This window comes from Humulus lupulus, chromosome 5, assembly GCF_963169125.1.
Source record: "Humulus lupulus chromosome 5, drHumLupu1.1, whole genome shotgun sequence".
In the NCBI taxonomy this organism is placed as follows: domain Eukaryota; kingdom Viridiplantae; phylum Streptophyta; class Magnoliopsida; order Rosales; family Cannabaceae; genus Humulus; species Humulus lupulus.
Genome location: NC_084797.1, coordinates 213472940 through 213489867, shown reverse-complemented (window position 1 = coordinate 213489867; position 16928 = coordinate 213472940). Strand labels below are relative to the sequence as shown.

At 31.7% G+C, this 16928-nt stretch overlaps 1 protein-coding gene across 1 annotated transcript; it reads right to left on the bottom strand.

Annotated features, from left to right (window-relative positions):
- Nucleotides 1-435: 435 nt before the first annotated feature.
- On the bottom strand, nucleotides 436-1476 carry LOC133779936 (uncharacterized). Its single transcript, XM_062219832.1, has 2 exons — nucleotides 883-1476; nucleotides 436-738 (listed from the first exon to the last, which is right to left on the bottom strand). The coding sequence occupies exons 1-2, from the start codon at nucleotides 1474-1476 to the stop codon at nucleotides 436-438; spliced, it is 897 nt and encodes a 298-aa protein (XP_062075816.1).
- Nucleotides 1477-16928: the final 15452 nt, after the last annotated feature.

Sequence of the window (16928 nt, the reverse complement as noted above, 5' to 3'; positions counted from 1 at the left end):
TATGTATGATTATTAAGAAATTATTATTTTAATGATAAAATAAGAGAAATATAAGACTTAGTCTTTACCAAAATCTGATAGGAGCATGATATTTGTCATAATTTTATTTATTTGTGGATTATGATGTAAATAGATTTTTTGTAACTTTAGGGTACTATAACTTCCGACCTGTTTTTGACCCAGTTATGTTATGAATTTCGAAAAATAGTATTTCTAGAAAGTTGTAGATAATTTAATTAGCTTTCTAACGGTATAAAGAGAGTCCAAATCGAAATTCTACAGCTCCAGATATGTTGATTTTACTGAAGAGGAGTTTAAAGTTACGAGATTTAGGGAGTTTTTTTTTTTTTGATGAATAAGAATCAATATATTACTCAACAGCCAAAGGTTACACCCAACCAAATACAAAACCAACCAATCCAACCACAAATACAACTAATTTTTACTGATCTTTGAGACCCATTCTCTATCTATGGTTTGAGCCTTTTTAGGCATTACAAGAGTGATCCTAACCTGAATCTCCCTAATTACTCTTTGTACAATATTATCTACAAGCCATAACTTGTTGTTCCAGAACACATCATTTCGAACTCTCCAAATGTGATAAACAAGAGCTGCAAGCGCAGCATACAAAAAGCTCTTCCGAATAACACTCATCCTCTTAGCTTTATGAATCCAACGAATTAAATGCACCAGGTTTAAAGAGGCCGAATTCCAACCCAACCCCTGCTTAAGCTTCTGCAAACAAACACTACTATAATGACAGTGAAAAAAGAGATGACCAATGCTCTCAATACCATCACCACATAGTAGACAAGATTGATCCATTAGAGGCTGAAACTTGTGCAACTGATCTCTAGTACGCAGCCTCTACAACATAACCAGCCAAAGCACAAACCTATGCTTCGGAATGCTCAGCCTATCCCAAACAATTTTGCTCCAGCTAACAGCAAGAGGCTGCTCATACAATAGGTCATGGCCAGCTTTAATGCTATACCTCAAAGCTGCAAATTTAGACAGATCAGCCTTAGCTTTGAAAGCATCTTTGATAGCAACTAACCGCTCCCAATACCAGCTGCAATCCATAGGCGCCTGGTAATCCCACCAGTTTATGTCCATCAAGTATACACTATTAATCCATTTCACAAACAAGTTATCTTTTTTGGTGGCAATTGCCCAAACATACTTCCCCATTGCAGCCATATTCCAATCAATAACCTTCCTAAATCCTAAACCCCCAGCTTTCTTGGGCGAACACACATGATGCCAAGCTACTAAACCCGGGCTATTACTGCCAGCCAGACCCTTCCAAAGAAAAGCTCTACAAATAGCTTCAACATCCCTTAATAATCTTTTAGGAAGAATCATTATTTGAGCCCAATAAGAGTAAATAGTAATTAAAACAAAGTTGATTAAAGTAGCTCTTCCCATATAAGACAACTTCCTTGTGCTCCAAACTTTGATCCGAGCAACCATTTTCTCAAGAATACCATTACACTCAGCTGCTGAATTTTTTTTTTGAGCAAACAGGGATGCCAAGATATCTGAAAGGAAGATAAGCTCGAGTAAATCCTGACATTTCCAGCACTCGGGACACCTCTACCTCCTGCATGCCACTACAATAAACTGCCGATTTTTCTTCATTAGGCAGCAAACCAGAAGTCAATGAAAAAAGTTTTAGTCCCTTCAATAACAAAAGGATGGAAAGGAAATCTCCATGACAGAATAACAACAAATCATCTGCAAAACACATATGATTCAATTTTAAAGAATCACATCTGTCATGGTATTTAAAACCATGCTGAGAACCCACATCTCTCATTATTCTAGACAAATACTCCATGCCAAGCACAAATAGGAGCGGGGACATTAGATCACCTTGTCTCAAACACCTCTTGGACTCAAAAAAACCATGCATTTCACCATTAAGTAATAAGGAAAATCTTGGGGTTTGGATACACACCATAATGAGATCAATGAACTTCTGAGGAAAGTGAAAAGCAACAAGCATTTCTTCAATAAATTCCCATTCACTAGTGTCATAAGCTTTCCTCAAATCAATTTTAATCATACAACTCGGTTTGCAATTCTTCCTTCCATAATGCCTAACAATATCTTGACAGACCATAATATTATAAGCTATATATCTCCCATGAACAAAACCACCTTGGTTTTCAGCTATTAACTCAGGGAGAATTTTCCTTAACTGCGAGCAAATGATTTTGGTAGCTTCCTTATATATCACATTACAGCAAGATATAGGCCTGAAGTCTTGGACACTATTCAGACATTTGATTTTAGGAATGAGTGTAATGGTTGTTGTATTTATCTCTTTAAGAAGCATGCCAGTGTTTAAAAAATTAATCACAGCAACACCTACCTCATCTCCCACCAGATCCCAGTTATCATGATAGAAAGAATTCCCAAATCCATCTGGACCAGGAGCCTTCCTCCCTGGTATGGAAAACATGGCATCTTTAACCTCTTGAATGGAGAAAGGTTTCTGAAGAATTCGAAAGTGCTCCTCTGAAAGTAATGGACCAGCAACCACCACTGAATGAAAAACCTTCCTTCTGTTGCTCATTGAGGTCCCTAATAAGTGCTGATAATAGCTCAGAAAAGCTTGTTGAATATCCCCTGGTTTATCCATCCAAATACCACTATCAGTCCGGATTGAATTTATTCTATTATTGGCTCTCCGGGCTTTCAAAGAAGCATGGAAAATAGATGTATTCTCGTCACCATTTTGAACCCAATCAATTTTAGCCTTTTGAGCTAGAAAAGAATTGTGAGCTTGTTGGTAATAAGAGTATCTGTCTCTGGCCGTTTGCTCTTGTTCCATTAAATCAGTATTCCTAGGATCCATATTCAGAGCTTCCTGAGTAGCTAGCATCACTTGTTTAGCTTGCATAACAGCCTTGTGAATCTCATTAAATCCCTCCCTGTTAATAGTTCTAAACACACTCTTAAGCCTCTTCAATTTACCCACCAATTGATACATAGGAGTACCAGTTATAGGTGTCTGCCAGCTTTGCCTAACCTCTGTCTTATAATTCTAAGCTGTTTTCCACATGCTAAAGTATCTAAAAGGCTTCTTCCCAGTACTAACATCTTGATAGAACGAGATCAAAATAGGACAGTGATCAAATTCCCCTTCCGGAAGGAATACAACATCTGAATTCACAAAAGAGTCTGTCCATTTCAGATTCACCAAAGCACGATCAATCTTAGAGAAAATTTTCTCTTTAGGCTTCTGCTTGTTATTCCAAGTGAAGAAGCACCCTGAAAACTTAAGGTCCTCCATTTGACAATAAATCACACACTCCTTAAAACTATCGGAAGGCTTCTTATGATTCTTGCTACCAACTCATTCATCATAGTTCAAAATCTCATTAAAATCTCCTACAATCATCCACAGCTCATCAATATTGGACTTGAGATCTTTTAAATCTTGCCACAAAACTTCTCTTCCTCCTACTTCATTAAACCCATAAACAAAAGTTATATGAAACTTCTCTGAATTCTGGCTTGTTTGAGCAATACAGTGAATCAGTTGACTGGTACACCTCCTAATATCAATAGAATATATAGAAGGGTTCCAAGAAACTATCATCGTCCCTTTATCTAACCAAGAATTATTATTAGTAAAGCACCAACCAGGAAACAAATTCATATACATGTCACCCATACTTTTATTCTTAACTTTGGTTTCAAGAAGACTAATCAGACCAACATTTTTTGAGTAAATTAGCTGCCTGATTTCCTTATGCTTGTGCTGGCTGTTAATCCCTCGAACATTCCAAGCGAGAATTCTATCCATTTGAAGTAGAGGGATCTCCCCCCTCTCTAGTGTTGACCACCTCCTGCACATTCTTCTCCACTTGAAAATCTAAAATGGCAAACTAATTTGTCACCTTTGTTCCTATCACAGACTGTTGTTGAACTTTCTTTCCATTTCCCACCATCTGAAACCCATCTTCATCAATTGCTGGTGTCACCATTTTTACATCTGCTTTTTCTTTTGGTACCCAAGTCTTCTTTGTTTGGACTTTGTTCCTACACACATTAGATCCATGCCCCATACCCGAACAATTCTTGCATATAAGCGGAATCCATTCATACTTCACATCCAATTCAATATCATGATCAAATTCATCCATAAAAGAGATTTTGGGGGAAAATCTTGCGCAAGACTCACCTCAATCAATACTCGCGGGTACAGTAGTCGGTCTCTATGCTTGGTGATATCATCAACCTGAATTGGTTTCCCAATCTGGCCAACTATCTTAAAAAGTGATGCCTCTCCCCTGTATTTTATATCCAAGCCCCTCACTTGAATCCACGTAGGTACTGAATCCATATTCTCTTTGGTAAAATCATCAATCGAATTCCATGGCCTCATGATGAAGGGTTTCTTGTCAAAGAAAATGAAACCCCCATTCAAAACTTTATCTCTCTGTTCTAGATTCTGAAACCATATAATGAACATTCCATGTGATAGCATTCCCACCTTAACCACATCATCTTTCCTCATTCTTCTCACAAACACATCGAGCACGTTTAGAGGAGGATTAGCACCAGCAACATAACCCACAATTGAAGGTTTCCAGTAATTCACTTCTTCCTCAATATCAGCCTGAACAATTTTTACCTTCTTCTTACCCGGATTTGTTGATTCCTCTAACTTCGATGGTGATTCAAATGCCCGATCTAGATTCCTTACAATGTGCTCAGATCATAAGATAGGCAGAGTCATCTTCTTCCCCATATCAACATCTTGAGTCGTCCTGTTGGCAATGCTCAACCAGTCTGAGAAATTCGTACGAATTTCACTCTGTTTTCTAAGTATCTCCTCCGATTCTTGAGTCGTAAATTCTATCCCCAAAAACTGATCCTTCGTCTTTTCCTCTTCTTGCACTTCCAACTCAGAGATCCCTAGAATGGCATCCATGGATCTTGTTTTGATAACACGATCCGAAGATGAAGGACCTTTCTTCTTATTATTCCTCTTCCCCTTAGCTTTCCCCAAAATCTTTGCTCCTTTAGCCATGGCCGCCGGTGTCTTCACCGAGAGAAAATTTTCAAAAAAAATCAAGCTTTAGGGAGTTAGAAGTTAGGATTCTATTTGTTTTTATTATTTTAAAAATCAAGCTTTGAATCCTTAAATCTCTCTGAAAAATTTGACCAATTCCTAAGCCTTTGGCTGAAGGATATTCAAATATTTTCAATTAAATTTATTATTTTTATTCAAAGCCAAAAAGAAGATTTTTATTCCTAGAACTCTATAAATAGGACCTAGCACCAAGCATTTTTCATTCATTCATCAAGCTAAGTTCAGAGGCTGCAAGTTGCTAGGTTATTGTGAGAGTGTAAACACTTGGGTTGGGGATTATAAGCTTAATCATTTTTAAGCTTACCAAACACTTGGGAAGTAAGGTTTATAATACATTTCGGTTCAAGGTTTAGATTGGTCATAAAGCATTCAAGGTATTCCAAAACTCTAGTTCATTTGGTATTATTTTCTTCAAGTTCTTATAGTTTTCTACTCAGCCCCTAACTTTATTCTTTATTCTTGGATAGGAAATCTAAGTTCTTGAGCATAAGGTTTTTGTAAGTATATTTTGATAGCATAGTTCCTTCATCACTTTCATCCCCTTTTCTTCAATATACTCACCCTATTATAAATGGTTTTTAGGAGTGTTCCAAGGTCCTAAATCAGTTCTCATATCCCGGTTATTTTGGTAAGGAAAATAGGATAGGATTTATGTGCTATATGATTTTATATGTTATCTTATGAATGTGTGTTATGAAAAATGCTATGTTAAGTATGCTTGTAGACTTGGGCATATGACCTATACAACTAACAAGCCCCAAATAGATTATGGGCGTATGACTTGCTTAGCTAGCAAGACCCCACTAATCTGATGGGCATATGACTTGTTTAGTTTATGGGACCCCAAGTAATAATGGCCATTGTAGTATGTATCTGACATAAGTGTTATAGTATGTTTTATGTTGCATTATGAATTTTTATGTATATGGTTATATGTTAGATTTTTCCTTGCTGGGCATTAGGCTCATTCCTTTTATGTTTATATGTGCAGGAAAATAGCTATAGTGGCGGGAAAGGTTCTTGGATGCTTGGGAATGTGTATTGAGGCGGAATGGATTCAAAGAACCGAGAGTTTCAATTTGAGGATGAAGTCTTTATTATGGTTTTATGTGTATTTTTCCACACTTATGTAATCTCTTTTTATTACAATTAAGTTATGTTTTTCCTTTTTAAAACAATGGGATCCCATATCCTAACTTAAATTTTATGTAAGTTTGACCCTTGTTTTTACAAGTTTTAATAAAGTTATGATCTTTTCATTTGTAAGTTCTATTAAGAATTAGGGTCTATGTGTAGTTTTCATTAATGGTCCAAAGTCTAGAGTAGTTGGGTCATTACATAACGGGCCAAAATAAGAAAATTTCTCTATTAATCAGAAATGGGCCCACGTGCATATTTAATACACCTAGACATGAATATCAAGTCATATTATAATATAACTCACGTAATCATAAAATGATACACGTATATATCACATAATCACATAATTTCCGTAATTTTCCATCCTGGCCCCCTAATCAAGGCCCTAAGCCTGATTAGGTAATTTGGGACGTTACAGATACCAAGTTGTAATGCCCTAGATAGCCAAGACCGTTACACTATGTGTTTGAATAGTGTTAAACTTGCTAAACGAGTCATTTGGCCATATACGTGTAACTAAACGTGGTTAACGACTTAGGGTTAAAATTTTTGGATGAAAGGAACGGTCATTTTATTAAAACATTAAGTTCATACATAGGATCCCAAAATAAACATTTACAAAGTCGTTTACAGTTCCAAAAGGATAATTACAACTCAAAAGTTACAAATAGCCGACCTAAGTGGCGAGAAACCCCGGTCGTGGTGGTCGAGCAGTCGTATATGTATATGTCACCACCGAAGGTCTCCAACTCATGGCTGGTCTAGCTTCCATTTCCCCTTATATGCACCACATAGAACCTATGAGCCAAGGCTCAGCAAGAAAACTTAAACATGCGCATAAGTAGTTAATATCATTTTACAGAATCATAATAAGCATGCCTAGCAGTAATAACCCTACTCATGCATGCATGCTATTCAGATAAGTGATTGCAGTGTTACATTGAGGCTTGTTGCCCTGAATAAATGATTAATGAATCATATCAAGGCCCATCCCTAGGATATGGGACTAATAAGTCACCCCGGGGCCCATTGCCCTATGCTCTGTATAACCAGCCTTCGAGCTGGGCCATCGTACATGGCGCTTAATTTTCCACGACATTGGGTCAAACAAGCGTGTGATGCGCTACTGATTGGGCCTAACCACAACAACCAGTGCTCAGCACGCTATTGCCGCCCTTGACTTATAAGAAAATGCTTTTCTCAATCAGATAATGCAAACACGCATACATTATATAGCAAATATCTAGATACAGAGCATTCAACATGCTTAATCAAACAACCACATGCATAATCATAATCATGTACATCTACAGGGGCCCAAGCCCTAATCAAGTCTATATTCAACAACTGGGTCAAGCCCTAATCACGTATATCACGTATTGGGTGCAGTTTTCTTACCTTTGGTCAAAGTGCAAGAAAATAAACAAGCAAGCATGACCCCCCCAGTACGATCCTCTCTCGAGCCTTAGCGGTAACCTAGTCACAACCCACCATTTTCTCCGAGCCACAACTCCCAAAATCTCACCCCCAAACTTGCACCAAGGTCCCAAATGAGTCTAAAACTCTAACCAACAAATCATAAGCAATACAAACACCTCAAAAACCAACCCAACCAAAGCTTAAAACTTTTCTAAAACTTAAACCACTGCAATAATTCATCAGAAAACAGAGCATAACCTTACCTCAAAGAAGAATCACACCCTTGTGCTGCTGTTAATCACTTCCTAGCTTCCATCCTCCAAGCTTTGAGCCTTTCCTCCTCAAAATTTAACAAAAAACCCCAAGGCTTCAAGAGATAGAGAGAGAAACAAGAGAGAGAGAGAGAGAGAGAGAGAGAGAGAGAGAGAGAGAGAGAGAGAGCTGAGAATGCTGAGAGTATTTTTCCTAAATGCTCTGTTTTCTTCCCCTGAAGTAAGCTAGTGACTAAGTTACTCTCTTGGCATGATAAGACCAATTTGCCCTTTGCCCAATAGCTTACTACCTAATGCTCTCGAGGGGCATGACCGTCTCTAACCACTTTTTTTCTGCTAATCATAATTAACACCTCACGATTACCATTACCTCAAATACTCATCAAATAAAATCTCATTAGCCACTAAATCTCGGTAATGTACTAAATTACCTAACTACTCCTAGGCTCACCCTGAGCCGAGTATTTGACCTTGTTATGATTAAATCGCTAATTTGCTCCCTAGGATCGTCTCGTGCCGAATAATCCAAATATATCCACATAATAATGTGGTCTCAACATATAACGCACATATATTCAAATATGCCATCAACGGGCCAAAATTACAAAAATGCCCTTCTAATAAGAAACGGGCCCACGAGCATGTTGAATACACCTAAACATGCAAATAGAGTCATATTATAATATAACTCACATAATTCTTATAATCACACATATCATCACATAATAATGTAATTAATCAGTTATTGCCCTCCTGACCCCCTAATCAAGACACTAAGCCTTATTACGGAAATTGGGACGTTACATAATGTTTCTCATAGTTTTGATTATTTCCCTTAGAAATTAATTGGGCTATTTTTATTTGGTTTGGAGGATATAATTTGTTGTAGGGTCTCTCTTGTTCTTTTGATTTGGGACCAGATTATCATGTTTTTTAGGATCTTCGTGTGGTTTTATATTCTGGATTCATAAGACAAGGACGCTACATACCACTTAACTAAAAATAGCAACTTCAGAACTTCTCACTAATATATTTATTAACGATTTATATGTGTGGTTGTTACTATATATATATATATGTTAATATATTTTTTTATATGTAATTATATTTATATGTTATTTAGGATTTATAGGGTTGATATGTTACTATATGTTTTGTATGGATATGTTATATTAAGTATTAATGTGTTACTTTTCAGAGGCAAGTATAAGTTTTAAAAGTTTTTCTTTTTCTTTTTTAATGGTTGGAGGGTTTTTTTTTAATAAAATTATATTAGATTTAACAATCCAAAGTATTAATGGGTTAGTTGTAGATCTAAGTATTTTATTTATGCATTGTTAGCATTATTTGTTTGAGTATTATTTAATCTTTATAGTTAATCTAATCAATCCTAAAATCTTATTAATGCTTGTAGGTTTCCTTCATAGTTCTCTATCTACTATTTTATTGTTTTACTATTTTATATTTTGTGTTTGGTTATTAGTTTTAACATTTATTATCATAGCAATTAATGGTTTTATTTCTCTATTTACTATTTGATTGTGTTACTATTTTAAACTCACTAAATTCATAAACGAAAAACATTTAAAATAGTTTTACTCACATAGCATAATATAGTAATTCATTACTGAATTTGTATAAGATTAACAGAGTAAATCATAACCGAATTTGTATAATCTGCTACCTTGTGTTTTGTTGAACTTTATCTTATATGAACTGACTGTACTATTTTGTGAATAACTACCTAATTGAGATAAAAAATTATTTTGAATAAGATGAATAGAGTAATTCATAACTGAATAAAGTAATTTGTTTAAAAATTTTGAATTTGCATTATGTTTGTGTGTCGATTTACCTTGGAACTTTGTGTAGATTGACCACCTAGATTTGAGAAAAAAATGGTTGGTAAATCATGTATAATTATAAAGAATTTGAGTTGTAATTTTGTGTGTATAAGATTAATAGAGTAAATCATAATTGAATTTGTATAAGATGCTACCTTGTGTTTTGTTGAGCTTTATCTTATATGAAATGACTACACTCTATAAGATGAATAGGGTAATTTATAATTGAATTTGTATAAGACAGTACCTTGAATTTGTGACTCACTGCCTGATTTGAGATAAAAATTTATTTTGAATAAGATGAATAGATTTAATTCATAACTAAATAGAGTAATTTGTTTTAAAAAATTGAATTTACATTATTTTTGTGTGTTGATTTACCTTGGAAACTTTGCATAGATTGACCACCTGATTTGAGAAAAAAAAATGGTCAGTAAATCAATGATGCATGATTATAAGGAATTTGAGATGTAATTTTGCGTGGCAAAAATGATTTACCTTGATTATGTTTTCTTGTTGAACTCTAGGCCTACAATGTACTCTCACAATTGATACTTTTTGGAGAGAGAAAAATTATACGTTCATAAAAATAATTGATATGATAACTCTTTTATAAGAGTACTATTAAATTAAAGATATTATTTTTTTCAAAATTTAAACTTGATATTTTTTTTAAAAGATCTCAACAAAATGGATTAAACACACTATGACTATATTAACTCACATTTTTATCTAATAACAAAAATTAAATAAAAAAAATCAAGCCCTAGGAAACATGACGGTTTTCAAGGGATCAATTTTTTACCATTTTAAATAAAATCGCTAAAGTTTAAGTTCAAATAAAAATATAAAGTTGGAGATTTTTCCTAATCGCGTTAACAGACGTTTATCATGTTAACCAAAAAAATTGCCTTAACAGATGTTTTTCCTATTCGCGTTAACTAGCATTTTTTATAATCGCGTTAATAGACATTTATCACATTAACCAAAAAAAATCTGTTAAAAGAAGTTTATCACGTTAAACAAAAAAATTGCATAAATATACGTTTATCAATTTTTTTAATCAATTAAAATAAAATCGTTAAAATTAACATCAGATTACTAAAATCTGTTAAACTTGACATAATTTTAAAGTAAGTTCGTTAAAACCAAGAATTTCCGTTATCTACACACTTTTTATATAGAAGAGATATATATGTGTTGGGTATGGTTACTTATGTGTAAAACATTTTATTTAATAATAATTAATAAAAATTTATTTTTCTTATAATTGTATTTTCTCAATTATTATTGAATACTTAATATAAATATATGAAAATTGCATATTCAATAATGTGAGTATGATCTAGTATTAGTACGAGATGATTGATATCATAGATAATGAATAAAATAGTCCCCAACATATTAAAGTATATAATCTTTAACTAATTGTTGCTAGTACGGTTCGCTAAGCATTTTGAATTCATGTGATCTAGATTCAGATTGTTGATGTGGATAGACATCTTACTGAAGGTGCTTTGTATAATTAGATTATAAAGGACATGGACGATGTGAATTAATTTCTTTATTAACTTACCATTTACTATAAAGACTTAATTCATATCAAACATATGATCATAATAAGTAGATCAATCTAAATTCAGACTAGTCATGAACTCCTATTCATGTAGTGGCATGAGTGGCTGGGAACATGATCATATAAGACTTGGAATCCAAATTTTCCTATTGGATCATATAGTGGCTCCCTTAAGTGTTAATTCTATAGGACTGAATGGTTATTGAGCCCAAATTTATAATACAGTTATAAATGAATTGTTCGCAAGTGGATTAGTGGTAGTGAAAGATCAAGAGTTAATTAGGAAGATTAAATGGTATCTTTAACTAGCTCTAATTTACGAATCAATTATTAAAGGACAGAACTATATACACGAAATGATCAGATCAATGGACTACACAAGATTACTTTATAAAATGTATTCTATAATTGTTGTGATTCCATATTTATAGTGAAATAATATTGTAATTAATAAATTAGATTATATAACTAATGACTTTATTTAGTAGTGTGCTTTATTGGAGCTTATATATATAGGCACAAGGACATGGTCCCCGAGCCACCCCTATTCAACACAATTTAGGGTATGAATGTTTGAAGATAAAGAAAATGTTTAATTTGCAATGAAATTTATTATCTAAGGTAAGAATATAATTATATGTGATGAATTATTTATGAATAGCGTGGATTGGATATTCATTAACTGTTAGTGAAAGATAGGGATCACACTTGATAGATTTCAAAATGTATATATCTACTTTTGATAGTCTATTTGATTTGATACATAAATAATGGATTTTCATGAAAAGTAATTTTTTATAAAAAAAAAGTTGTTTTAGAGACCTAATCTATTCTCTGTCAAAAAAAATATATTTTATTTTATTTTAATTCTTCCACTACACATTTGATGCTCACTTGTTACCAATAATATATACAAAGTTTGTTTAAATATTTTATAGCAATGTTTTGCAATGCCCCACTATTCTAAGTTATGCATGTTATGTGTTATAGGTACTATACATGATTAATTATATCATACTAACAACATATTTGAAGTTATTTGCAGGTAGCTATGACGGAGGTACCAGTACTGTTTTATTGACCTAAATGTTAAGTATGAATGTAACTGTTGTATTAATCATGAGTTCATATTTTAATTGAGTATTGATATGATAGTAATATGTTACTTGAAAACATATAATAGTTTAGGGCCTGATTGGTATTCAATTAGGATACAATTTTATGATTTTGGATATTTAAAAAATGTGGGTTCCATAATAATTTTTGATTGGTTGGTTGTTTTTTAAAATTAAATTCAGTTTAGTATTCAAATTTTGTGAAGGAATGTTGAAAACGAGAAAAGCATGTTTTCTCAGATTTGTAAAATTTATTTCTGAAACCCCTAAAACCAATTTCCTTGTCTTTTCTTCTATTTCTCTCTGCTCTCATCCTCTCCACCTTTCCACCATAGCAGACCATTTCTTCCGTTAACAATCGACTCCCACTCGCACCCCCTCTTAATTGTGTGCTCCAGATCTACTTTGTCTTTGCCATTAGCACATTGTTCCAGAATTCTCACTCTAAAAAAAATTTATGGATTTGTGCATGTATATATGCTTATGTACGTGTGTGTATATATATATATATATATATATATATAACATATGTTGGATCTATGGCTTTCTATAATTTTGGTTCTATGTTTTGTAGGTTGTCACAGATCGAGGCCATACGAAGTCCAAGAAAAACAATAAAGCATAAATCTATGGATCTCCTCTTGTGGTGTATTTGCAACTAATGAGTTCAATCCCAAAATTATTCAGCCAATATATCTTATAAGTGATTTATGTTAAGCAACTAGTCAATTAGTCCTTATATGGTTGCTTGGAAAATGTGGGAACATAGAAGAAAATTTATGGGGTTTTTATTTTTTTGTGAATTTTTGGAATATTAGATCATTAACAAACATGGTTTGGTTTGGGTGTATCTAACTATATACTGAATATATAGTTGCTATTTTTTGAGGGGCAATAGATCAAGATTCTAAGCTTCAACAATTCTCAATACTAATGCAAGTTTGAACAATATTGATTCTTTTATTTTTCTCTTTGTTGAGAATAATTATGATAATGTATAGCTATTGCAGATTCTAGCCTTCAGAGGTGTCTGCACTTAATTTATCTCTCTTGGTTTATAGCTGCTATTTACTGGGCTCTGAATGCAAGTTATACGTCTAAAGGTGACTATAAGACAGAAGGAAATTGCTCACTATATGCTGAAGGTAAGCCTTTTTTTTTTGTGTGTGTTAATTGTTCATCTAGTTCTCTTGTGCCTAAAGATTTTCAAAGATTTTTTAATGTCACATTCATTGTGGTTACACATTTAATTTATCCTTCAAGTAGAATTGGCCAGAGGTCCTACCTAGCTTGTCTGTAATTTGGGATCAATGTTTTGATTTATATCATGCCCTAAAAAAATGTTTCTTTAATTTCGAAAAAAAAAAATCAAAATTAATGACAATGCAATATTGTTATGAATTTAATCAATGCACTATTATTAAATTTTAATTTATCAATATAATTAAATTTTACTTAATTAAATCTATTGATAAATCAAAATTTACTATTATACAACATATGTATATAAAATATATAGAATTAAAATAATATTCAGATTCAGCTGAACCAATCACGTATTTAGTTTCTGTTATATTTTTAAATTTAATACTAATCACAGATTCAGCCTTTTAAATCTCAAAAACAATTTAATGACATTGAACCAATCACATTTTCATAAATATGTTTTTAATCACTAAATTTATATTTTCATTTTAGAATCCCACTTTTTAAAAAGTTTTCTAATTACAAACCAATCAGACCCTTATAAATTTCGAAGTACAAAATTTCTAAGATATACCGCAATATATGTCAACTGTACACAATATTATTTTAAATTTTAAATTTGGAAAGGATAGCTCTAGAATTTGAATGATTATTTCACATATTATTGTAGATAATTTCGTTAGCTTTTAAACCCATTAAAAATTAGTCAATTCCGAATTGTGAGTCAAAAGTTATGTTAATTTTATGAAGGGGCATTGTGCAAAATGATCCTTAATGTTGTGTGAAAGTAAGTAAATGTTCATGTTTTTAATTTTGTAGTAAAATAGCCTAATTATCTATTTAACATCACATATTACCAAATGCACACTTTGACAAATTACTATTTTATTCTAAATATTTTAATATTATGGTATATGTATATTAGTTTTGTTTAATTAGTTTTTATTTTAAAGTTATTTTGATTTTTTTTCGTTTTTTATGGGTTGTTGAATGATATATCATACCACAAAATATATATACTGAGTTGAAAAATAATATACCATCAAAACTTACAAAATTATTACTAAAAAATGTATATACTATGTTAACAAAGTTATATACTACCATTAAAATGTATATACTATGATACAAAATTATATACTACCTCTATGTATAATAAAATAGAAATTAAATATCACAAAAAAAAAAATTTATATCATACCACAAAAAATATATACACTAATTGGAAAATAATATACCAACAACCTATAAAAAAACTTAAAAAATCAATATAACTTTAAAATAAAAACTAATTAAACAAAACTAATATACATATACCACTATATTAAAGTCATACAGTCCTAAATAAATAAAAAAATTATAAAAAATGACAATTTAGGTAATCAACAATGTAAAATTGTCATTTATCTAAAATTTAAAAAATGAGGACATTAGCTTATTGATGACTTTATTTTGGGCCATTTCCTATCATTTCTCTTTTATGAAAGCATGTTGTTGTTGGGCCTCTCAAACGAGTTATTACGGGAAGTTGAAATTATGGCTATGGCTTTTTTTTCATTTCTTTTCATAAATATGGATTTTTTTTTATATATTTTAGATAAATTATGGCTTTTTCTAAATAAAGATAATTATATGGATAAAAATTTCCATATTTTTTGTGTTTCTTTGAATTATTTCCATATTTTAAAAATTAATTTAGTGCTTAGGGTATTGTGTTATTTTTTTGGGGTATTTTTTGTCATCTCACATAAGTTTTAAATGATATTTTGTAATTTTATGTGTTCTTTTATTTCATTTTTTATTACTTAACGTCGTTTTTTTTTTCATATTATTGATGTTTCCAGATTAGATTACCATCAGAAGTAACTTGGTACATTTGTTTCAGATTGGATTATCATTAGGAGTTTCAGGTTACATAACTAACAACAAAGAAAGTACCATGGTACCTTGAAATCCACATGAAAAACAACAATATAAAGACATGAACTAAAAGTAAACTGATACCTTGAAATCATATAAAAACCAACAACAAAGAGGTAAAACTAAATGTAATCTTGTAATTTGTGGCAGAAAACTAAAAGTAACTTGTTACCTTGAGACAAAAAATAAAATTAACCTGGTTCTTTGAGAACACTAAAGTAACATTACTTTAAAAATACAACATACAATAAATCAAACCAAATATTGGTAACTTGTTACCCTTGCTTTGTGTAGGAATGGTTTTAGTTCATGCTTATCTGTATCTATATCTGATGGACCTTTAATTGTTAAACCTAAAGGATACAATCATTCAACACACCATGATAAATGACTTTATTAGTAAGATATTAATTCGGTACTTTGCTGGGGAAAATCACAATGACTACTAAAATGAATAAATTAATAAGAAGCAGTGAAAATAAGGACCTATTATAATTGTCTAATTAAAGATATAAGACGTTTTGAAGTGATAAAAAAGACAACCACACCCCATGTATTTAGCTCATTTTTTAACACTCAAGTACCAAGTAGCAGTAGATATCATTTGTATCAGTTGGAGAAGTACACATATTTTCTCAATAGTATTATTTGGCTCTCTCTTTCTCTGAGAATATGCTTGCCGACGATGACTACGAAATCAGATATTGAAACCTTATCTCTTGATCATGTCTTGTTTCCTTGCATGGCTTGGCTTTATGTAGCTGGTAGTTTGTTAAGGGTTACAGTACCAACAAAATGCTAAAACAATTGATTTGAATTTTTTTACATACAGTGGAAAAACTATAAATAAATAATTACAATAATAAAAGATAATAAATAATAAAATAATTATGTAATGTCAACATATATGTGTGAATAAAAAAGAAAATGGAAGGAGAAAAGAATAAGTACAAAAAAGAAGAAAAACTGGAAGGAAAAAAATGAAAGAAAAAAGAAGGGAAAAAAACAAAGGAAAGAAAATAAAAAAAATATGAAAAAAATAAAAACAAAACAAAAGAATTAATGAAGAAAAAAAGGAAAAAAAAAAGATGAATGAATAAAAATGAAAAGAATAAGAAGAAAAATAATTGAAATATGGAAAGAAAAAAAAATGAAGGAAAAAATTGGTAGAAGAAAAAAAAAGGAAAGAAGAAAAAAAAAATCTCATATGTGTGAAAAAATATATAAGGAGAAAAGAATAAATACAAAAATGAAGAAAAAATAGAAGGAAAAAAATGAAAAAAAAAAAGGAAAGAAAACTGAAGAAAAAAAATGAACAAAAAA

Coding starts and splice junctions, on each gene's coding strand:
- LOC133779936 (XM_062219832.1), bottom strand. CDS start 1,476: ATGGTTGCTCGGATCAAAGTTTGGAGCACAAGGAAGTTGTCTTATATG. Junction 739..882: donor ATAGGTTTGTGCTTTGGCTG/GTTATGTTGTAG, acceptor GTTTGTTTGCAG/AAGCTTAAGCAGGGGTTGGG.